The 25635-nt window shown below is 42.8% G+C and overlaps 1 protein-coding gene across 5 annotated transcripts in view; it reads right to left on the bottom strand.

Annotated features, from left to right (window-relative positions):
• DAB1 (DAB adaptor protein 1) overlaps positions 1-25635 on the bottom strand; it is a 1168936-nt gene that overhangs the window by 112383 nt on the left and 1030918 nt on the right. For all 5 annotated transcript variants that reach the window (XM_049698834.1, XM_049698708.1, XM_049698781.1 and 2 more), the window contains one exon: positions 24977-25075. In XM_049698834.1, coding sequence (XP_049554791.1) covers positions 24977-25075 — 99 coding nt within the window. The remainder of the gene's footprint in view (positions 1-24976; positions 25076-25635) is intronic.

Below are 25635 nucleotides of genomic sequence, written 5' to 3'. Positions count from 1 at the left end.
GCGAACATGAGAGGGGCTTCTGAGTTCAGAACACCTGGGTCCCGTTTCAGCCTCTGTCACTTACCATGCTGCTTACTTAACTTTGAAGCTGTGATGTTTTTCATCTATGGAGGGAAGATAATAATCGTATCTATAGGATGGGGTTACTAGGAGAATTAAACATGACACACGCGTGGAAAGTGCTTAGCAGAGTGCCTAACAAAGGAACACGAGCAGAATGAATAGCCAACATCATCCTCGACGCCCCTAGAGCTAGCATCAGCCTCGCCCCGGTCTCAGTCCACCCTCATCCGACCAGCTCACAGAAGATGCTACGCAGGAACTAACACAGGCGATAACCGCATCTCCTTCAGGACCCAGACACCAACAGTCAGTGTAGAACAGTGGTTCAGAAAGTGAGTTTCAGAGCAGACAGACCCAGCATCCGGTCCCAGCTCAGCTGCTTCCTAGCCATGTATCCTTGGGCTAAGCCCCAGGCTGCTCATGTGTTAAATCATGCCTATTTCTAAAAATGTCCAGGTGATTATAAAGTGCTTGGCGTGGGGTTGCACAGTAAGGAGTGGCCATTTCCACCACAGGGCAGCGTGAAACCCAATCTAGAACAGTCTCGTCTGACAGAACTTTCTGTGGTGAAGGAAATGTTCTAAATGTGCACTGTCCGACATAGTCGTTTTTAGGAAAAAAAACAAAACAAAACCGAAAACCTCCTCCTGTGTGTTTCTCCTTTACTCTCACATGACAACCACACTTATTACGTTTCTGACAACAAATATATGTGGTTCCCCCGGCCCCCCAAAAAGCAATGCTCTGAGACACCAGCTGGGTGTCCTAACAGTGTAACGCAATTCTGACACTGTCTACCTGGTGATAGGGTCAGGCCCCACAGGTAAAGGGCTCATTCCCATTAGACTGCCCCCTCTTCAGATGCCACGTGCAGGTCCAGGTTGTTCTCACCAATTGGTTATAGATTGGAGATGCCCACGACCCCCTTCTCAGGTTCAATTAACTTGCTAGAGCAGCTCCCAGAACTTAGGAAAACCATTTCCTTACTAGATTACTGGCTTATTATAAAAGGATACGACAACAATAGCCAGACGGACGAGCTGCATAGGGTGAGGCCTGCGGGAAGGGGCATAAAGCTCTGATGGTCCCTCCGAGGAAGCCACTCTCCCAGCACCTCCACACGGGCGCAGACCCGGGAGCTCTCTGACCTCACACTTCCGGTCATTTTGTGGAGGCTTCATCATGTAGGCATGATTGATCAGTAACTCAATCTTCAGCCCATTCTCCCATTCTCAGGAGAGGGGTGGGTGACGCTCAAAGTTGCAAGCTTCTAATCATGGCTTGGTCTTCCTGGTGACCAGCCCACACCCAGGAGCCATCCAGGAGCCCACCTGAAGTGGTCACATTAGAACAGATGTCACGCCAGCACCCAGGAAATTCTGAGGGATTTAAGAGCTCTGTGTCAAGAACCAGAGTCAAAGACTCTCAAGTATTACAACGAAAGACGTTCCTCGTGCTCTTCTCCCCTAGGAAATTATAAGGGTTTTAGGAGCTCTGTGCCAGGAACTGGGGACAGAGACCAATATATATATATTTCCTATTATTTCACAGGTAGCCACTAGCCACGTGCGGCTTTTGAGCACTTGAAATGTGCCAGGGGCGACTGAGACACTGAGTTCTTAAATTTTATTAGAATTTAACTAATTTCAGTTTAAATCTAAATCGCCACATGCGGCTAGAGGCTACTACCCTGGATGGATGGCACCAGTTCTAGAAGGACAACCTGATGTTTCCTGGGATTTTAGGAAGCAAAAGGAGGGCTTTCAAATGGGCTGATAAGGAAAGGCCACGTGGGCTAGGGGTCTTCTCTGAGCTGGCCTCTTAAAGAACAGATTCTGACTTGCAGAAGGCTTGTCCTACTTTGCGTGATGGGGAACGGGCCACTTCTCAAAAGGAAGGGATGTGAAGTTAGGCTGAGTTAGAGCCTCTCTTCAAAGGGCCTGATTACCAAGCTAATGAGGGACTCTCAATAGGCCACAGGGAACGCTGTTCCACGGAGAACAGGTGACATGGGACAGTAGTTCCTGCCCCCAAAGCCAGCTGTTACACGGGGATGCTAGCCCATCTCTCCTCACCCGTTGTGACCTAATGTATCACGAACACGTCAATGACACGTGTAGCTACTGTTTCCGCAGCTCAGCAGCCCGTGTTCAGGGATTATTTAGGGACATGGCTCTCATCTCAGAGTGCTTTGCCTTTATACACAGATTAGCTCAGAAGGCAGGCAGAGGCCCTCACAGGGTCCCTCAGCCATACTGCATATATGAACCACACTTCTATAGAAGCTATTCCAATGATTGCCCTCATTTTACAAGTAGCCGAACAGATGCCAGCAGGAGCAAAGGGGACAACTCAGGGTCTCGCCTGCTCATACAAGGATAAAGGGAGCCCAAGGATAAAACATGGTTCTCGGGGCTGATAAGTCTTTCTCATTCACTGTGCTGATGGTTACAAGAAGGGGAAAAAAGGAGATTATAGCCCAATGGCTTGAATACTAGAATTACCTTGAATCTACTAAGATACCTGCCATCTTTGAAATATACAGCAGGGAGAAGAAGTAATTAGCTGGCTTTTTATAGCTCTCTATAATTGCAAGGAATTAACAGGAGCGCCATGGAGAGAATTCTTTTTATGTCCTGGCATATACCTTTGGCTACAAAGCAGAACTAGCATTTATCCTGAGTAGAGATTTCAGTGACTTTCCATGCCCCGTACAAACATCAACCAGCAGACAGAGGCCAAGACAGTCAGAGCTCTTCTAATTCACACCTGTGTGGAAAAAGCCCAATGATTCCTGGCTTTGACTTCTGTTTCCTCTCTATTCTTTCTCCAGTGAACGTTACGGAACAGGGAAGAAGAGTCATTTGGCTGAGAAAGCTGGAAATTGTCTTGCAGTAAAAAGTAAGAGTTTCTCCACGGGAAAATTAACTGCAGTTACAGAGGTGCCCTTTGGACTTACAAGGACAGAGCCACTCCACCGGCTGGCCATCCCTATAATAAACATGCTGACTAACATCTGCAGAGTGCTTTAGAGTTCAAGTTTGTTTTGTTTTTTAATATTTATTTATTTTTGGCTGCGTTGGGTCTTCGTTGCTGCGCGCGGGCTTTCTCTGGCAGCGGCGAGCGGGGGCTACTCTTTGTTGTGGTGCGGGGGCTTCTCACTGCGGTGGCTTCTCTTGTTGCAGAGCACGGGCTCTAGGCGCACGGGCTTCAGTAGTTGTGGCATGTGGGCTCAGTAGCCGTGGCTTGCAGGCTCTAGAGCACAGGCTTGGGAGTTGTGGCACATGGGCTTAGTTGCTCCGCGGCATGTGGGATCTTCCGGGACCAGGGCTTGAACCCACGTTCCCTGCATTGGCAGGCGGATTCTTAACCACTGTGCCACCAGGGAAGCCCTAGAGTTCAAGTTTTAAACACACAGTTTCACTTACATTGTATTGGAGCCTGACAATCATGCTGGGAAGTAGGTGTGGGGTATGAAGATTATTCTGCCCATTTTACAGATAAAGAAAATGAGGCTCCTGGAGGTTAAATGTCCAAGATCACACAACTGGTCACTTGTAAGGCCGCACCATGAGCTTCTAGCTCAGTTCTTAAATGCTGCTCTTTCCCCTTTTGCAGCAATTAACATTTTGTGGGGTATTTTGCAGTTTTCAAGGCATTTCTGACATGCACAGTACAGTTCAAATCCTCAGTGCACTGCAGTATCTATGATTACTTACAAATGAATTGAGCTTCCAGAGCATTTGTGTAACCTGCCAAGATGATGCAGCTCACAAGTAGAACTAGGATTGACCCTGTATTTTCCCCTCCGATCCTTTATTGGTACCAAGCACCGGTTCTGCTTCTAAGCTGTTTTATTTGCACTCTCACACTAAAAACCTTCCTAAAATGTTTAAGTCCATTTCCCTTCCAGCCCTGGTTACAAAAGTCTCATGAAGACCTTCCAGCCCTGGTTACAAAAGTCTCATGAAGATAGTGGGATTTTCAACACAGTGTGGGGAAAGGGGGATGAAGGGCCAGTCCTGACGTGGCTTTAGCCTATCACTGTGACCCGCAGCTCTGCTGGTTGGGTGCATCTGCAGTCAGAGCTGAGGATACGGCCTGGCACATCTCGGGAAACTGTAGGCCAGTGACCTTCAAGGATACACAGCCAATCAGAGGAAGAGCTGGTATTTATCTTTTGATACAAGGTATATAGGTAAATGCCTAGAGGGGTGGCTAAATCCTGGATCTGACCCCTTCTCTAGTACTTTTTCCAGCTCACAAGACCCGTCTAATGACAAAACAGTTGGAGAAGAAAAATATATGATCATGGCCAAGGTCAACAATGATTAGTCCTCATTGAAACAGACCCCCTAGTAAGAGTGTAGAGCTGCTATCACAACATCCAATGGATGTTCCTGGGGGGGAAAGGAAGTATAGATCATCCTGCAGAAAAGGCTGGAAGTCTAAAGGGGCCACATTAATTCACATTTGGACAAGACACAAGCTATAGTAAGGTACTAGCAGGTCCCAGTTGAAAGTGAAAGATTCTACCAAGGACGCTAGCTCCATCACCTCCCTCAGCTTCGGACAGGCTGGGAGACTAACAGGGATGGAGGGAAGACAAAGCTCCTGCATCCCAGGCTCAAAAGTCAGCACAAAGACCAAAGCATGATATTAATACGGAAAACATGTAGCAGACAGCAAGTGTGGCATGAATTTAGACTTTGGAATGAAAAAGACCCAGGTTCATATCTTCCATCAGTCACCTTGGGCAAGTTCTGGAACCTCTCTGTGACTGGATTCTTCATCTTTAAAATGGAAATGATACCGTCAGCTCCTACTGTTTGAGCACTTACTGTATGCCAGGCACTGTTCTAGGCACTATATGCATATGGCCTCATTTAATCCTTTCAACAACCCTGTGACGTTTGTGAGGGTTGTTATAATTATTTCCATTTCCAAGTGAATAATCTAAGTTACAGATAAATTAAATATCATGCTCCAGGTAACACAGCTGGTAATACTTCCCCATGCAGAATTGTCTTGAAGATAAAATGTTAATGTATGTAGGTAGATGGCATTAGTAGAACCCCAGTAAGTGATAGGGTCAGCCAGTATTATTATTTATACTATTATAATGGCCTGCTACAATTCACTACAAGGATAAATAAAGTACTGAGCCTCTCACATCTTCGGATATTTAAACAGGCTGGCTGCTGGTGGACCATTTGTCTTACCGGCATCTACATGCCGGCATCTTCCAGCCCCTTGATTCTCTTAAACTATTTACACACAGGGGCAGCCTCCTCCCAGACTTTTCCCAGCACCAACACGTGCTTAATCCAAACAATGCAAGATTTATGGCATTCCTTTATTTGAGTTGATTCCAGTGCGTCAGCAGATATGAATTGTAACATAAAATAATTACACTTGAAAGTGAAATGCAGGCCTAAGGATTCTGGTTGGCTATTTTTTTTAAATGCCAGCAATTTCTGAAAGACTGGATTTATTTAGTGCCCTTCCCCCCTCCTCTTGAGCACTTAGAGACCTCAGCATTTAGGAATGCTATTCTAGCTACCTTTATTACAGACTACTTTATCAATTACCATGACAGTTATTCATACCATACATGAATGTACTTTATAGTTGCCACACGTGCTCCATACACAAGTAATAAAACCTATAATGCGTCTTCCTTATCAGTAAATCCTAATGGGTGATACAAGCCATAGACTCCTGAATGGGAGCCACTTAGAAGTGTGACAGAACCGAAGCAGCTTGAATTTATATACAAACAAATTAATGGAGGCTTTAATGAAGCACAAGAAGGGGGTTCCCACAAGGAAGATTAGCAATTAGGGCAGGAAGAGGCCTATTAAATCACCTTGTCCATCCCCAACCATGTGGGCTGTTCCCTATAGCAAAACCCCCTTCCAGGTTAAATTACCTGAGAGACTGGGATTCCGTTACAGCCCTTGGGAAACAACTGACTGCCCAATCAATCTCCCCATTCCAGTTCTTTTGGTTACGTGGCAAGAGATTGGAAAAAAACAAAAAGCAAATGAAAAGTGACTGTATCCCAGAGAAAGTCTTATATCAGCCTCTTTTTTTCCCCTTCCCTTTCTACCCTCTTTTCAGTCTTCTGGAATCATTGTTAATTTAAGACATGGCATTTCAGGTTCATTTACCTGCATCTACCTCCTCTTATTCTATCTAACAGTGTGTAGAAACTGAAGGCAAATAAAGGCAGGCATGATGAAAAGAGTACTTTTGGATTGAGGTTGACACCATCTGAGTTTCAATCCTGACTTGGACGTTGACTACCTGTGGGATTTAGGCGGGTCACCATTCCTCTCCTAGTTTGAGTTTTCTCTATAAAATTAGGATATATTAGCTTGATACTGTCATAATAGATTTTATTCATTCACTCAACATTTTTTTTTCTTGCGGTACGCGGGCCTCTCACTGCTGTGGCCTCTCCCGTTGCGGAGCACAGGCTCCGGACGCGCAGGCTCAGCGGCCATGGCTCACGGGCCCAGCCGCTCCGCGGCATGTGGGATCCTCCCAGACCGGGGCACGAACCCATGTCCCCTGCATCGGCAGGCGCACTCTCAACCACTGCGCCACCAGGGAAGCCCCACTCAACTATTTTTAAGTGAGTACATACTATCTGAAAGGTGTGTGCTAGCACTGAGGACAAGTCGATAAATCCCATGGTTCCTGCTCTCAACGGCACATAAGGTATTGCAAGGTATGCTGTCTCAACAGACCCAATTATAATGCATTTAAAAAATTGTGATAAAATATACATAACATAAAAACTACCATTTTAATCATTTTTAAGTATACAGTTCAGTGGAATTAAGAATCATTACGCTATTGTGCAAACATCACCACCACCTTTTTTATCATCCCCAACTAAAACTCTGCACCTATTAAACACATACTCCCCATTCTCCCCCACCCCCATGCCTGGCAAACACCCTTCTGCTCTCTGTGTCTATGAACTTGACTAGTCTAGGAACCTCATGTAAGTGGAATCATACAATATTTGCTTTTTTGTGACTGGTTTATTTCACCTGGCATGACGTCTTCAACATTCATTCATGTTGTTGCATGTATCGGAATTCCCTTCTTCTTTAAGGCTGTATAATATTCCATTGTCTGTATATACCACATTTTGCTTATCCACTCATCCACTGAGAGACACTTGGGTTGCTTCTACCTTTGGTACAACACATTTTTATAAATATTGTAATAGAAGTGGCTGGTGTATGAAAGTACAGACAAGGGATATCCAACCTAGGTTGGTAGGTTAGGGAAGAATTTCTAAGGAAATGGTACCTGTGCTGAGAGGCCTGGAGGAGAAACTGGAGTCAGCCAAATAAAGGAAAGAGCCAAGAGAGGGTGGGTGGAGGGAAGGCAGCGGAAGAAAGTTCTAGGCAGAAAAACCAAACCAAAACAAACCATGTGCAAAGGCCAAGAAAGAAACCACTGAAAGTGGGTCTCTTTGATTGTGCGGGTCAGCTGGGGATGATGCTGAGAGGATTTTCACTCTTCTGAGATGATCATTTCTGTGATTCTGTTCTCCACACAGTATCTCTGTATTATATGTCTATTCCACCAACATTCCCTGTATGGATCAATTAAATATCATCTGCTGGTTTAATTAGAATGACTCTGTTTGCTTTTCTTTTCAGGTCATTAATACAGAAGCACACACGTATGAACCTGAAGTGAGGCAATCATGCCGTGATCTTGCTTATCACACTGTCATATAATCGGTTATTTACTCAGCTGCTAGTTCATGAGCCCTGGGGAGGAGAGGGGTTTCTCTGATACATCTTCATATCTCTGTGCCTGGGACATAGAGCACACTAGGTAAATGTTTGGTAGAAGAATTTAATTTTTACAGATGAGAGTATCAGGGAAAGAAAAATAAATGACTTCACCAAGGTGCTGATGGGAGCCCTGGTTTTTTAAGGATGCAATTTTACACTCTATAAAATAGTTAACCTTAACTCTCCCAATGATATTCATATACTAGTTTCATAAAGAGAAATACAAGCAAAGGTAGATTTGTGCAGAAAGTACTCTGAGGCTAGAGAAATGGCCTCAAGAGGTTTAAGGTGCGTTCAGTTTTCTCAAAGACTTTAACCAGGTGGCAGAATATAGACACTGTGGGCGGAAAACCAAAGTGATGAGCGCCCTCGGTGTCCTGGAGCTGTCCTGAAGGAGGCCACAGTCAAATCTCATTATTTCAGATCCCACTAATTCTGAATGTGGACAGAACCCGGGCTGCATCTCTTGCTCAGTAAAACTGCTGTCCATAAATTAGATACAGTTCTTAGAACGTCAAGGGAGGAGTTTATTAATTGCTAAACATTTGGTATGTGCCAACTTTATTCTTCTCTTCTGACTAATGTACATAATCAAGGAGTACTTATTTGCAAAGAACTTCCATATGCATTCTTTCCCCCAGAATTACTACAACAGACCTCTGCAGAAAGCCAAAGTCATCCCCATCTCCATCTCGTAACTGAGAAAACGTAGGCTCAGAGTGATGGAATGACTTGGCCAAGACTGTACGGCTTTATGTGTAGGAATGAATATACAAATACATTTTATTCTGCTTGAAAGTCGAAGATCATACATCTTAAATTATAATAGTAAAGACTGTCAAGTTTTCTCTTCTTGGTGACATTTATTCATACATGGAAAATCAACAATATTGCTCTAAACATCGCTCAGCCAAAGTGTATGACCAAGGGCAAAGTGGTGGTCCAGACAGTTAACACCTTGACAATTTACAAGCCAAGCCTCATGAGAAACCCATTTTCAGCCAATTCTCAATGCCCTTTGACATCGTTCAGATCTGTAGGTAAAACCAATGGACTATTAGTCTCATTAGTGTAAAAGACAGACTCCACCGTCATGGTGCTACCCTATGACTATCATGAGCAGATAAGGAAATTAAGACAGAGGCATTAAAACTAAAGTTTAATATCAAAAAGTTTAAAAATGTATATTTTACAATAATTGGTAATACTCCATGCTGACAAATATGTAGGGAAACAGTCTTTGTACCTCTGGTGGTACAACTTTCTAGAACATAATATGAACCCCCCTCCCCCCAAAAAAAAGACCAAAGCATTAAAAGTATACATACTTGTTGACCCAGGAATTCTGGAACTTAACTAAAGGAAATAATCACAGGTGTGTATAAAAAGATGTGCCCATAGATGCAGATACTAACAATAAGGTGTTTATTAAATTACGTTACACTCATAGGCTAATATTCTTTACAGTAATTGATGCTATAGAAAAATATTTAATAAAAGAAAATATGTGGATAAGTAATAAAGTAGGTTACAAAGCAGCATGTATAGCATAATTTCAATTAAAGATATATATATAGGGCTTCCCTGTTGGCACCAGTGGTTGAGAATCTGCCTGCTAATGCAGGGGACACAGGTTCGAGCCCTGGTCTGGGAGGATCCCACATGCCGCGGAGCAACTATGCCCGTGCGCCACAACTACTGAGCCTGCGCATCTGGAGCCTGTGCTCCGCAACAAGAGAGGCCGCGATAGTGAGGGGCCCGCGCACCGCGATGAAGAGTGGTCCCCGCTTGCCGCAACTAGAGAAAGCCCTCGCACAGAAACGAAGACCCAACACAGCAGAAATAAATAAATTAATAAACTCCTACCCCCAACACCTTAAAAAAAAAAAAAATATATATATATATATATATGTAAAGAAGACTATTGGTATATACACCAAAATATCGACTTGGTTTATGTTTAAGTGGTGGGATTTCAAGTAACTTCTATTTTCTCCTGACTATTTTATATTTTGTAAATTTTCTATAGTAAATATATGCTACTTTTATAAATAGAAAAGGCATAAATTATAGATAAGGATTAGTCTCTGTCCATTATCACTGCGCGACTCTGGGCTGGCAATCAGACTCTCTGAGCTCCAGGTCCGTCACCAATAAAATTGCATGTGTAATACATATATTGTAAGATTAACCTGAAGATCAGCTGTAAGAAAAAAAGTGAAAGTAGTTTCCAAACTACAAAGAGATTCTCAAACATAAGAGATCCTTTTTTTTTTTTTAATCATTGTATCTGATGAAGTTTTTGTTAAGTGCTAGGGTGGTTGTATCATAGGCTAGAGATAGCCAAAAAAAAAATACAGGCACAGACTTTGACAGCACAGAAATAAACATGAAAGAGTATGCACGTCTATTCACCCGAATAGATCATCCTGCACAGAGTCGTGAGATGATGCATCTCTGTATATGAGTCTCAGAAACTCTCCTCGGACGCACTTATATTGAAGATGAAGCATCTGTTCCTCAAAAGTGAGGTTATGACCGTCTTGGGTTTAGACACTTGCCAGTACAATCTTTATTTTCAAAATTTTAAACATGTAATTTCAAAACAGTCTACACATTTCTTAGATACCATGAAAAATTCAAACCTCCATCTCTGGAGGTGCAGACATTTTGTGTTTAGATATTGAGGCCAGGCTTCGGTGTAATTTCTTGCAGATTTGAAATCTCCTGGTTTTCTAAATCATTTAAGAAGTCAAATCCATCCTGCCAAGCAAATCCCTGAGCTATGTGAGTGAGGCAGCTTGAAGGAAGGCTGTGTACTAGGGTGATCCCAAAAGAGATATTTGGCTGAAGCTACAAGTACAGGAGCTGCTTGCAGTTGAGATGGCTGCACGCTGCATCTGATGTGGGCTCATCAGACGGACTGAAACCCTGGGCTCGAGTCAGAACTGCGAGGTCACTGGCCTTTGTCCTCAGTGCCTGGAGCACTTCTATCCTCCTCCACCCTCCATGTTCAGGGCTCCATCCAGAATGGAGCTGGTAACGCCTATATGTAGTTCACAGTGTGATCATAAGGACTGAAGGAGACCACGCATGTAACTCACTCAGCACAGTGGATATAACACTCCTAGGTCATCCCTCACCACCTTACCAGCTCTCCTAGGCTAACCTCCTCTCTCTCATCCTTTGCATCAAAGCATAGTTGTACATGCTCCAGGCTGCAGAGTGCCCAGGCATCAAAATTCTGAGGCACAGACCCCAGGACCCTGAAAGGACTCCTACCCCTAGGCAAAGCTCCCGCTGCTGGCGGGGCACAGAATGGCTGGGAGAAGGCAAGAGTTTTTATCCTCCAGGAACTTACTTGTAATATTTAGTATAGACTTCAACACATAGTAGTTGCTCAATAAATGTTAGTTTCTTTCCTTCCCTTCAATTAGATATTACCTTTCCCTCATTCACATAATATATTATACTACTTTTATAGCTGGCTGTACTTTCTATCTTATACATACTGGGTATTTAATAATGCCTTTGGAAAATATATACAGCAATAGAAAAAAAAGTGACTATATCTATATGCATATGAGAGCATAGAAAAGGGGTGAGAAAGAAGGAGAAAGGCAAATTAGATGGATGGGGAAAGAGAAAGGAAAATGGGGGAAACAAATTACCTATGCATTAAGATCATTAATAACACCGGAAATTGAGACTGAATATATTACATGCAACCTTTCATACATTTTATATAATCTTCTATTCATCTAGAAGTTAAAGGAACCCTGGGAAGGGCAGATATGGCTTGAGTAAAATGGGTTGTATCACTGAAGCCCATGGCAGAGGGGATGAAGTTGCTATTTACTGTTCTCAGGGAGATAATTATTCTTAGAATTTAGATGCCACTCACAATGCCCAAAGGCTTTAGGTGGACACAGCTAGACAAGAAGTGGATCAGAGGGCTGCTTGACTTGTAGAATGAAGGAATTCAGCGCAATGCCACAAATATCTCCTGGGAGCTTACCACGTACCAGAAGGTGGTAGATGTAAGAGTAACCAAATAATGGACCCTGGCTTCCAATTACTCACAGTCTAGGATTTTTGTTTGTTTCTTTGTTTAAAATTCTCTCTACTTTTCATGTTTGTAACTAATCAGGGAATGCAAATGCTTTACCAGCTTAGCATGGTTATTCCTAATCTGTAGAAAAGCAGGGAAAGGTGCAAGAAAGAAGTAGTGACCATGAGCATAAGACAGAAAAATGGGAGGACATTAGATTTATCTCACTGTTGATGCTAGAATTTAAAAAATATATATATGTATTTTTTAATTCTAGAATCAACATATATACAAATAAATATTTTTATTTAAATGAATGAATGAATAAGGTCAGTAACTACAGCACAAAAGAACAAATGATGAAAAAGTCAGCCAGGATATCACCGAAGTGTTTTATTCCAGGTAACATCTAACCATCCATGTAAGACAGACTCACACACCAGCTTCCTTGTTGTGGCCAGCGAAGCAGTGTGAAATGAAATAAATGTGGTGGGCAGGGCAGCCCTCATTAACTGAGACATCTTAGCAGTTCACTTCACCTCTCTGAAACTCAGTGCCATCCTGTGTAAACCAGAGATAATTCCTCTATTTGGAAAGACTTCTATAAAGCTTGGCTAGTTAATTACTGCTCATATACTCCAGAGGAGAACACAGAGCCACTAAGAGGTTCAGTGATTCATAAAAGTATGAAATGAGATGTGCGTAAAGCACTTACGACAAGATCTGGGACAACGGTAAGTGCTATTGCTATCATCGCTATTATTGTCGTCGTTGTTTTTATCATTACAGCTCGATCTGCACCTTTTTAACCGAGTGACGATACAAATTGAGGCCCTCTGACAACACACCCAGACTTCCTTGCATAACACTGGTCATCCAGGCCCCAGGTTCCACCATGCACACTTCCCCAGACAGAGTCTCTTCTCTGGTGGATTTTACCAGGCTCTCACCTTGACCTGGGCTCACCTTCTAGGAAACACATTCCTTTATTGTCCCCAGAATTATTAATGCTGCTCCAGCTCGGGCTGCCGCGGAGAAGTACTTGAGAGAAGCACAGAGAACCACCTTATCAGTGCTGGGCCTAATTATAGCCTCACCATTTCTACACAAACAGCTCCTGCAAGGGGTGTCTTCATAAAAATAGAACCACCTATTAAATAACTGAAGCACAGTCATGGAAAATGAGTTTTAAATTAAAATTTAAAATAAATGTGCGAGATAGAAAAACAATAAACAGTAGAACCCATATAAAGCAAATAAAAGCAGAGACACCCAAACTGACAGCCCTGATTTATCACGTGTAACGGCCCCTGGAATTTGGATGAGAATTTTCCGAAGTGTCTTCTTCCATTACTCAGTTGACCCTCAAAACTATAGGAAGCTCCCAGAGCATGTTCATATCTGTGAGTTACGAGGCACGTATGTCACAGGCCCTTTTGCAAGGAGAAAGGAAGCACAGTGGGGAAATGCTGTGACCTCGCTATACTTTTTATCTTTTTTCATAGCACTGATTACTTTCTAACACAGTATATTATTTATGTACGTCTATTGTTTCTTGTCTGTCTCCCCACATTAGAACGTAAACTCTACAAGGTAGAGTCCTTCCTTTTATTTACCAATGTCTGCACACCCCTGAGGATACTCCTTGGCACACAGTAGGTACTCAGTGAACATCTGCTGAATAAATAAATGGATCAAAATTTAAGAGTAGTCCTGGTCAAGTGACTGAACCTCCCTGAGGGTGAGTCACCTCATCTGTAAGATGGGAATGATAATAGGTTACTAAACAATGGATTGCAAGAATTCAATGAGAAAAATATATGGGAAGCACTTGGCACAGTGTCTGGCAATTAGCGTTCCACAAATGGTAGAAATAACTAACACAATTCCCAGAGCTGAATATTTATCATCAAAGTTTATAAAAAGCATTCATCCCCAAAGTCAGCCACCAAAGAGAAGGGAACAAAGGGCCCAGAGATGAAGACCAGAGATCTTCAGCGGGTGCTCCTCCTGCACTCCTACAGAGCTCGTCATGGGGTCAGAACGAGCAGATTAGAAGACTCCTCGGTAATCACGCAGACCAGAGCCAGCAGACACCAAGCTCCTTTGTCTACATACTGTCTGCGGGGGCCGTCACATAACAGTGGCCAAAGTAAATGGTTACGGGAGACCGTAAAGCCCACTATGCTCACTATCTGGACTGGACCTTTAAGAAAGAGGCTGAGGAATGACCCCAGGGTTCAGATGAGGAGAGAGTCCCAGAGAACAGGCAGAGGATCCATCCCCGAGGTCACACTGCACATCCAGGCACTGCCACCTTGAGCAGCAGCTCACACACCCTTCAGAGGCCCCAAGAGTAGCTGATAAACCTTTAGTCACAGGGCTGGTCTGCACTGACAAAAACCCTCAGAGCAGTTAGATTTCTCCCCTGGAGAATAAACGCACGGTCACGTGCTTTCCCGAGGCCCTAAGTAGGCCCTTGAAAAGGAGAGAGACCACACTGGGAACTGAAAAGAGCACAGGCCTTATGACTCTGCCATGTCGGAGCCAGTGCCCGGCTCTGCAATTTGCTGGGTATTCAGCCTTGTGCAATTCCCTTAACCCCTCTGTGTCTCAGTTTCCTCATCTGTTTAACAGGACAAATAGTACTTTCTTAGCTGAGTTCTTAGGGGATTGAATTAAATGAGATCAAGCATGTAAAAGCAGCTAGCCCGGCAAACAGTACCTCTTTCCCTCCTGAAAGACCAAAATTGATAAAATGATTCATTAAGGGAAAGACAGCACATTTCTGAGTTTATCAAATCTGCTTGAAAACATTCGTGGTCTCACTTTCCAGGGTAACATGAATATCCATTTTTTTCCCCCGTCATGAATTATCCCCCGTCTAAATTATCTAACAGAGGCAGCTTCCGGACAGGGCCAATTTCTAAAAACTATGTTGGATTTGAGCTATAAATTGATTTTTTTATGGTGATAAATTAAAATCCAATATCACCCAACAAGACACTAAACATACAGAGGCCCAATTTTTCCCCTCAGATGTTCAGTCTCTTTGATATGAAAATGGACCTGGGGCAGCTGTCGGGCTTTGGGAGCCTGAATATTGAAGCAAATGAGCAAAGAATATGGAGATGGTAGAGAGAGAAAGAGAAAAAGGTAATGAGGAAGGAAGGCAAAGTAAGGAAGAGGAGGAAGGGAAGAGGATGCTTCCCACTTCCTGTTCTGTGGGCATTAGAGAGTGACACAGAGTCGATGTTCAAGCCTAGGTGTTTTGCATACAATTTGCTAGGAGGTCTGAAGAGCCACTTACTTCTTCTTTCCTTAACATTTATTTATTTATTTATTTGGCTGCGCCAGGTCTTAGTCGCACCATGCATGTGGGATCTCGTTCCCTAAGCAGGGATTGAACCCAGGCCCCCTGAATTGGGAGTGCGGAGTCTTCACCGCTGTGCCACTAGGGAAGTCCTTCAGGAGCCGCCTCTTCTCTTTGGCTTCTGAGTTTCTTCACTTGTAAATGAGTGGGTTAGTCAATGCCTAAGGGACCTTCCACTCCTGACATCCTAGGACCAGGGTACTCTGAATCACATATATTATTCTTTCCATGCTCACTGCCTGCATGGCAAAACTTGCATCTTTGATACGTAGCGTCTTGGGCTCCAACATCTAGCCCAGACAATGAGCATTTCATTATAAGTTTACTTATTCGTTACTTCCTGTTCCATCCTTCCCTCGCTTTTGTTCCATCTCTCCCTGACTGACTTTCCTCCCTTCCTTCAATGTGCCATTAGCATCTCTGTCACATACCAGGACCTGTGCGAAACCCTGCAGATACAGCAATGGATGAGACTAGGGGCCTCGTGGAGCCTGTAGTCTGATGGAAGCATGGGTCAACTCATTCTGATACAGACAACCGTGTGCTGTGATAAAGGTGAACAGAGGATGCTGTAGGAGGAATATGAAAGGATTTCTTAATTCTGAAGGGAGGACATAAGAAAGTCCATATCAGAGAGGGGATAATAGAGCTAATATTATAATATTAACACCTAGAGCTTTTTATTATACTAGGCACTATTCTAAGTCTTAGGGGATTAAATTAAATCCTCATTTAATCTTGCACTAATCCTAAAACATAGGTACTTTGATTATCCCCATCTTACAGATGAGTAAAAGAGATACAAAGTCATTCATAAAAATTGCTTTAGAGCTGGCCAGGAACGGATCCAAGGCAGCTCCTTCCACCATGCCCACTCTCTGGTGCCAGTACCATACCAGTGAGGAGTGTGGGCTGTGGATTCAGACAGACCCAACATGAATACTGCTCAGAGGATGAAATGCATAAAGCACTTAGTTTACTAAAGCACCTGGCTTGAGAAAGGGCTTGATAAGTGGTCATTGTCGTGCTGTGTTGCTGTTGCTACTGTTGTTGACATTACTGGACCTTGAGGTGTTCACTGAGTGAAGAAGGGCAAAGGGATATACAGAGTGGAGGGGTCTCCTTTTGCTAGTCCTGCAAGCGGGGCAGTGAATGGTCGGTACAGGAACTGGCAAGATGGTACCCCCGGCATTCTGCTCATGCACAAAATGATACTCCCAGGTCTGCTACGTACAGCTGGCCAGGGGGTACACTGCATAGATCTACGGGGAGGTAGTCATCGTATAGTCATCAAAAACATGTACACTTATTGCAACCGTTTCCCAGCAAAAGTCATCCCGGGCAATGAGCCTTAAAGAAAGGGACTTTTCCCTGATTTGCGCAAAGACATCTGATGGGTCGAGGGTGGCCTTAGAGTCACTGTACCTACCTCTCTGTATAGCTAGTGCAGCTTCAGGGCCACAGAGTACAATGAATAATAACTCAGGCTGTAATGGACATGATTCAACCAAAACTCTTTAGTCGTACATTCCAGGCCTCGCAATAGGGCCCTGCCAACCCTCTCAGTTTTCTCTCACTGATAGCAATCACACATCCTCCAATCCAGAATATCCAGACATCTCAACTCTTCTCCACACCTGCCCTTCTTCATGACTTTCTCACTTTAGGGCCTTAGTAAACACTCCCCATAATTCCCTTCGCCTGGATACTGGTCCTCTTGTATCTCTCACTTGAAACCCTGCCCATCCTTCAAAGTTCAGCCCTTTGTTCCTAAATCATTCCATATTTCTTTTCAGATGGAAGAAATCATTTCTTCTTCTTTTTTTTTTTTAACTTTTTTTTTTTTTTTTTTTTTGGCGGTACGCGGGCCTCTCACTGTCACGGCCTCTCCCGTTGTGGAACACAGGCTCCGGACACGCAGGCTCAGCGGCCATGGCTCACGGGCCCAGCCACTCCACGGCATGTGGCATCCTCCCAGACTGGGGTACGAACCCGTGTCCCCTGCATCGGCAGGCAGACTCTCAACCACTGCGCCACCAGGGAAGCCCCATTTCTTCTTTTGAACTCTCATGATAATTTTATATTTTTCTCTTATCATATTGTTATTCTTGCTTTGAGTTTTTAGTTATATACATAGGTCTTGCCTCCTAGGTTGTAGGTTCCTTGAAAAAAAGGTTTCAGGCTAGTTCATCCCTATCCATCACGTAGAATATCCCTTTCACTCAATAAGCATTTGTGGAATGAATGAATGAATGAACCAATGAAAATGGCAGCATGGTCTAGACAGGGATTCTTAACCTTATCTGACCCAACACCTCCTTCTTATAAACCAATATTTTGTAATTCTTTTATTATCTGGAAATGATTATATAATCTACCTGTACACATGAAGTTTAAGCAAGTCAAAATATCCTACTTATAAAGGAGAAATAAAAGAAGATGATTTCTAATTAAAAAGAGTATGAATTTCAACATATAAAGGCTTAGTTACAACTACAATAGAAGAACATAATGACACTGTCTTATGTCTGTGCTTTTCTTATAGTGAATAAATTCAGTTTTAAGAGATCATTCAACTCTTCCCTTTATATTTGACATTTTTAAAGATGCGTCATATAAGTCCAGTTATGGTGAACACAGCTATACCTGAAACTGATGGAGTGGTGCCCTGCTGGTGACTCAAATATGAAAAGCCTCACGGGGGAGGGGTTTTCCAAAGTGATGACCAACTCTTGATGAGGTTTCAACAGAACAAAGCACATCTTTCTCTCTGTTTAGCTGCATTTCTGGAAAACTCACTACTATGAATATTGTACAAAATCACTTTTTTTTTATAGATCAAGTAGAGTTAGGTTCTAGATTCAGGTAATTATAAACAGGTTTTTCATCTACATGAATGTGTGATAAGACATTTAAAGTCACATGGCACAGGAAACATTTGTGTTGTGAGTGAATGTCCTGTACATTGCAGAGTGGCTAGCGTCCTTGCCCCTAGTAAATTCCTGCATCACCACCCCCTTCCCCAAAAGTCGTGACCACCCAAAATGCCTACGTAAAGTTCCAAAGCAACCCCTTCTGGGGATAGAACCAGTCAAGTGGAGAATCTCTGGAGGAAAAGAAACAAAACAAGCTTAGGAGTTATAAATGTGAATTTGAATTCAATTCTTGCTACTCATAGTAGCCTCGGGCAAGCCACTCACCCTACTTGTACCTTAGATGACTCGTCTGTAAAAAGGGGTCATAAAACCTCCAAGAATTGTTGGGTGTCCAATGAGACAGAATCCACAAAAGCCTGCTATAGACGGTCCTGCTTATAGGCTAGTCATCTTGTGAGAGTCCTATGTACTGTTTCAATGGCTCTCAGGATGACAGGGGTGTCCCAGGTCCCAGCATCCTGCTCTGCAACGCCTTCATCTTCCTACCTGTCTCCCTCCCTAGGACCAGTTTCCTTTGCTCCACCTCAGCTGCTCTCCCCAAGTCCACTCAAAATATCTAGTTAGAAATAAAGGAAGAACAGTCCTGTTTTTGAAGAGACACGAATAAGGTGATATCTGGTTTTCACTGAAGAATAAATTATTAAATCAGCCGTGAAATGTAAGTGCAGCCATTACAGTTAAAACATCATTACCCCTCTATTATGAGGGACAATATTCAATCCTGGGCCACTCTCCACCTCTCCCCTGCTATGCCCTAGTTTTTCTGTGTACATTTGCTGAGTCGTAATCACTAAGTCATTTTATTTTCTGTGCAGTAAGTACTACTGAGCACCTACTATGTGGACATCATGTGCTAACCAGATAGATAACAGTGATGAACACAAAGATACAGCCTTGTTCATATGTGTGTTGACAGACGTGTTCAATAAATATTTCCTGAAGGGAAAAATGAACACACACACATATCTTTCTCCTTTAGACATTTGTGCATTTAGAAATACGTTTTTCTCTTCCCTGACTCGTTTCGTTTACCTGGTCCTCTCCAACTCACTCCTCCACTGCCAAGTCAGTGTGCCCTTTTCTGTGAAAACCCCTGACTATTTCAGGCAAAGCTCGGTCTCCATCCCCTGAGTACCGACAACTCCATTCACACCTGTGTCTCAGCAGCTGTTAGTTCATTTTGTGAGTCTGGTTTCGCCACCAGACTGTGAACACCTCAGGGGCAAGGACACATCTTCTTCATCTTTGAATCCTCAGGAAACAGATAATCGTGTGGCGTAAAACAGGCATCCGATATGCTCTTGCCTGACCAGGTACTGGTTACACTGCCAACATTCTATCCACAAGACAGTCCCAGTTGTAACTCCACCCCTTTTATCTTCACTCAGGAAAGCTCATTAAAATGAAAGTGAATAATGGTGACAGTAAGACAGGGATAATACTCAATCTGCTCTAAGACATATAAAAGGAAATCGTTTATAAACTTTGATATTGCTATGGTCTGAAATGTTTATATCCCCTCAAATTTCATATGCTGAAATTCTAACCCTCAAGGTGATGGTATTAGGAGGTGGGGCCTTTGAGAGCTTATTAGGTCATGAGGGTGGAGCCCTTATACATGGGATTAGTACCCTTATAAAAGAGGTCCTAGTAAGCATCCTCCCCCTCTCCCCCTTGCATCATAAGAGGACACAGAAAAAGGCACCATCTATGAGGAAGTGGGCACTCACCAGACACCAAATCCTGGGGCTATGATCCTGGACTTTCCAGCCTCTAGGACTGTGAAATAAACATTTGCTGCTTATAAGCCACCTAGTTTACAGTATTTTTGTTATAGCAGCCCAAACACACTAAGAAAGGTGTGATATATTACTAGCATTAAGTACTCTGGACGAGACTACCTGGGTTTGAATCTCAGCTCTGCCACTTGAGAGCTGTGTAATTAATTATTTGGACCTCAGTTTTCTCATCTGTAAAATGGTGATGATAATAGCATTTACTTCATAGAATTGCTATAATGTACTTAGAATGGTGCAAATAATAGTGCCAATCAGTGCTGGCTAAACTAAATGAACAAGCAAAATCCATCTGTGATTGTGGCAACAAGATGTTTCATTATCTGGAAGAGATGATACAGACCACTGCCCTCTATCCTGAGAAACAGACTTATCTTTAGGCTCCTGCAATATTTATGATTTTTAAACATTTATTTATTTATGTATTTATTTTTGGCTGTGTTGGGTCTTTGTTGCCGCGCACAGGCTTTCTCTAGTTGCGGTGAGCGGGGGCTACTCTTTGTTGCGGTGTGTGGGCTTCTCACTGCAGTGGCTTCTCTTTGTTGCGGAGCACGGGCTCTAGGCGCGTGGCTTCAGTAGTAGCAGCATGCGGGCTCAGTAGTTGTGGCTCATGGGCTCTAGAGCACAGGCTCAGTAGTTGTGGTGCAAAGTCTTAGTTGCTCCGCGGCATGTGTGATATTCCCGGACCAGGGCTCAAACCTGTGTACCCTGCATTGGCAGGCAGATTCTTAACCACTGAGCCACCAGGGAAGTCCCAATATTTCTGACTTTTTAATGGCACAAATTATAATAATTCTATGGAATAAAATTATAAGTGGGGAGAGAAGAAAGCTAGTGAGTTTCCCTGGAAAGACATAGGATTTGGGGTTGGAAGGTCTGATCTGAGTCTCCAGCCAAGTCAGGAACACTCCCAGAATCTGTTTCCTTATTTGTGAAATGAAGATGACATCGCTCCTGCCTTGGTGTCCACTGGTCTGATTTGAGGAGCTAGTAACATACTGACATGAAACCATTTCTACTCCTACTGCTACTGCTACCACTCCTACTATTACTAGTAACAGTGAGTTCATTTATGACATATTCTGCATTCTCACTGATCCTTTTGACATATTAGCAATACCTAGATATCTGAACGTATGAACAGCTTTTGTTATTGATTTATTTCCTGCAACATACTACTAATAAAATATACTCACATAAGGTTTGGGATCAAGAACCCTTTGAAATTCAAGACAAGGTGTAAATTGCTGCAAAGGGTCTCTTTAATTGGGATCAAAACGCTTCTGACAGCTTTTGGATTTTTAAAATTGTAGCTATTGTCACGTTCTGCTAATGTTTCTTTTCTCGGTTTTGAAAAAAATAGTGCAGCCAAGCTTGAGCAGGAATACTTTAGACATGATAAACAACTAAAATTTGTCATTCCAAATGACAAAGACCTCGTTTTCCATTTCTTTGATATGTAGGACAAAACACTTCACTTAGACTCTTATCCCGCATAATTCAGCCGGTCCCTGCTGTGCAACGACAAAGGTTCAGTAAACTGTTCCTGCTCATAATCTCCAATGGAGGTTTTGAAAAACCTCCATTTATCTGAAGATAAATCACATCGATAGGGTTGACTTTAAGGGAGAAACAGACTATTCAACTAGTCTGGGGAATCAACTTTGGTGATTCCCCAAAGATGTGACTTTGGTCAACATCTCACCTTCTACTTGACTTCCTTCCAAAATATCCCCATAAAATGACTGTTGCTTGAATCCTCCTAGGGCTGGTGAACTCCCTTGCACAGAAGGTGGTCCATCTACATGCTGAACAGCTCTGACTCGAAGGAAATTCTTCTTCCTCATAAACTGAAACTGCTTCCTAGAAACTTCTATCACCTGGTCTCGGTTCTGTCCCTTGAGTCACACAGAACAAGTCAGCTGCTTTTTCTACTAGACAACTCTTTGGAGAGATGAACGCTATTAATATGGAGGGCCTTGCTCCCACCATCCTCTCTAGTTCAGGCTTAAATGTTCGATTCTCTCCACCACTTTTCCCCAGGCTTGTGTTGAGACAAATTAACAAGCTAGGGTAGCAGAAGCCCAATGATACAGGGCCTAAGGTTAATCAAACAGAACTGGAGCAGACGAAGCCAGACAGAAAACATTTAACTCTGCCTTCACCCCGATTCTCCAGTAGGAGATGACATTTTTTTTCAACAAAGCCAAATGGCTTTGAGCTGAAGTAATGACTTTACTGCTGTTCTCTTTGTGTCCAGATAAAGAATCAAAAAAATCACATTATAAGGTTTGGTGGTATCTTTCTTTGGGGCCAGGTTAGCCATCCTTGCGTGAGGATTTAGAGAAAGGTAAAGAATATAAACTACCTCTTCTCATTAGTTAAAGTTTGGTGATGAGAACTATTTGATGGTAGGGTACATGATGGAATAGCAAAGCCAAACACATGGCCCTAGACAAAAGAAAATATCTGATACTCTGGTTTACTCCAGTCCCTTTGGTGATGCCAGTGTCATGTGATGGGCAGGCATGGACTTGGGAAGAGACTAGAGATCATGACTTATATTGGGCATATAGATCCTTGTGAAAGCATCTCTCAGATAGGCTTGATCCACGCTCCTTGGATCCCTACCATGAAGGAGGCTAAGGGATCAATGATATCCTCCAAGTTTCTACAAGCCCAAAGCTCTCTGCCTCCTGTGTGTTACCCAGGATCCCACGTGGCCACATCTGTGTTCAGAAGTGTTGGCCCAGCATAGTATTCAGTCCCCCAACTGCCCTGGTCCCCTCATCAGGATATACTTTGATTCGATTATATCTTTTCTAAAATGTGAGGTTCAGAACTGAGCACAGGTCTCCAAATGATAGTCTGCCCAGGAAAAGGAAAATCTTCCCTAATTTTAGAAACCATAATTTTATTAAAGCAGAAGAGGCTTACATTAGGCTCGTAATCTTGCTGCCTTCAAGCTCCTTGACTACCGATGCTTGTGCCCACATCTTAAACTCCCTTTACCACGGCATCCCCAGGTAGGTCCCCCTTTCCTATAACATAGAGGTCAATTGCTTTGATTTTTGATTCAGGTCAACTGGAGGCTAAATCCCAGCTCTGCCTCCTACATGCTGGATGAACATGAGAAAGTCACTTACCCTGAGAGATAAGACATTGTGGTTGGACTCATAAGCCAGACAACCTAGGTTGTAATCCTGTCTCCACCACCACCTACTTCCAGCAAGTTACTTTTCTCTCCTTAATAGCTTCAACTATAAAATGGAGATGACAACACTATCTACTCACAGGGTTGTTGTAAGGATTAAATGGATTGGTACTTCTAAAGGGCGTACAACAATGACTGGAACGTACTATGTGCTTGACGCAGTACCTGTTATTATTACTCTCTCATAGGACCCTTGTGAGGACAAAACTGAATAATGTATGCAAAGTGACTAATAGGTACCTAGTATGTACTCAACAAATGGTCATTGTTACTACTAGATTTTCTTATGGTGGTAATACATACATAACATAAAATTTACCATTATAACCATTTTTAGTGGCATAAAGTACACTCATATTGTTGAGCAGCCATCCATCAACAGCACTGTTTCCCTCTCCCCAGACTTTTAACTCTGTGCTCATTAAACACTAACTCTTTACCACCCCTCCCCCCAGGCCCAGTCAACCACCATTCTACTTTCTGTCTCTGTGAATTTGACTCCTCTAGATACCTCATTAAGTGGAATCCTGCTGAATTTGTCTATGTGTCACTGGCTTTTTTTACTTTGCATAACGTCTTCCATGTTGTAGCATAGGTCAGAACTTCCTTTTTACTGCTTAATAATATTCCATTATACACACACACACACACACCATATTTTGTCTATCCATTCATCCATAGATGGACAGTTGGGTTGCTTCTACCTTTTGGCCATTGTGAATAATGCTTCTATGAACATGGGTGTACAAATGTCTGTGCCATTATTATTCAGGAATAACTTTTCTTCAAGAAAATCCATTCTTTACTGTTAAATTATCATCCTACTACCCACTGCTATCCTAATATGAGTCAAAACAAAGGCGAGAAAATTATAATGCAAAATGACAAGGTTAGGTAACTTGGCTGGTTGAGTATTGTTTATACAGTGCTTGACAAATTACCCGTGAAGTTCAAAGGAGGTGACATAGGCGGAGGTGTGTTAGAAGCTATATAAAGCATTGAACGAATAAAAGGAAAACATGTCCACTTGACTCTTGCTCTCTGGACAAAACAGATCAAAGAACAGAACGCTTTTCTGTTTTTCCCTTACCATCAATGAACAAGGCCAACAACGCAAGGCAAGTCCTGGGGATGAAGCTGGGAGCTAACTGCTGCCCGGAGGTTGGTGAAAATACAAACCACTACTTCAGTGGGTTTAACAAACAGATCAGTCCTTACATTTCCCGATCATGCAGCGATAGAGATTTTTCAAGATTGAAAACTCCATTTATTCTTTTTGACGACAGCAATTGCGAGGTGCCACGGGTTCAACTCAAGAGAGTCTGGACGCTTTGACCAAGTCAACTGACCCCCGTGCGTCTCCCTCTAGGATGCATGTCATTAAAGCTGCCGGCACACAAAGAAATTTAACTTAAACTGTCACATTAGCCACCGCTCTTCAAAGCACATCAATCTCCCTATTGCATTACCAGGACTGTGTGACACTTTTATCCCAATTACACTGCAAGAAACACAGTCACACTGTGTTGGTGCAGCCACACTGTGGCCAAGTCAGGAAAGAGCCTCCCTCTGACGGACAATCACAGTTGATCAAGTTTGTCAGCTGCTTTATCTGTTTTTATGCTCGTTTGATATCCCTGCCCAGAGAGTAGAGGCTTTCAAGGGCACATCTGTCAGTGGGTTCAACTTCACCATGCCATGTTATTCTTTTACTTACCCCTGTCTTCTCATCAAAGATTTTGATTCCTCCAAAGGAGATGGTTAAAAAGATTTTCTGTTTGTGTTCTCCTTTGGAACGAGCGCCAGCAACAACGCCCTGTTGAAAGGAAGGATGTGCTTTTTACTTTAGTGTTTTCATTTGAAAATTCCCTCCGGTCCCAAAGCAAAGGCATGTCAGACATCATGAACCGAAGCCACCAATCATGCACACTCCATTCCCTCCCCGCTTCCATGCTGCCTTCCCCGACGGGCTTGCATTTTCTTGATGTTTTAGGGTAATACTTGTCCTCACTGCTCGAAAACTGTACAAACAGATATTTGAACATGTATTCATTGGACGAACCAAGATTTATAGAGTGTCTACTTTGTGCCTAGATGCTCAGTTCAGAATTCGAGACCCCAGGATAAATAGAATATAGTCCTCTTGTTAAAATCTTTGCTGGGTTTTGTATTAGATATGGTTTTAACCTTTTAAATAAAGATGAGTCGTGGAATACATTCCTAAATGTGATTTTAATTTTATACTTCTGGGAAAAGTTTTCATATGAATTAATTTTAGAGATCACAAAGAAAAGAAAATATATTGCCAGACTGCATGTCTCAATTTTGTTTGGAAAAATGTTATGGTCATATGTCTAAGGCTTGCCGTTTTTACCC

Source organism: Orcinus orca, chromosome 1 (assembly GCF_937001465.1).
Source record: "Orcinus orca chromosome 1, mOrcOrc1.1, whole genome shotgun sequence".
In the NCBI taxonomy this organism is placed as follows: domain Eukaryota; kingdom Metazoa; phylum Chordata; class Mammalia; order Artiodactyla; family Delphinidae; genus Orcinus; species Orcinus orca.
This window is presented reverse-complemented; position numbering and strand designations above follow the sequence as displayed.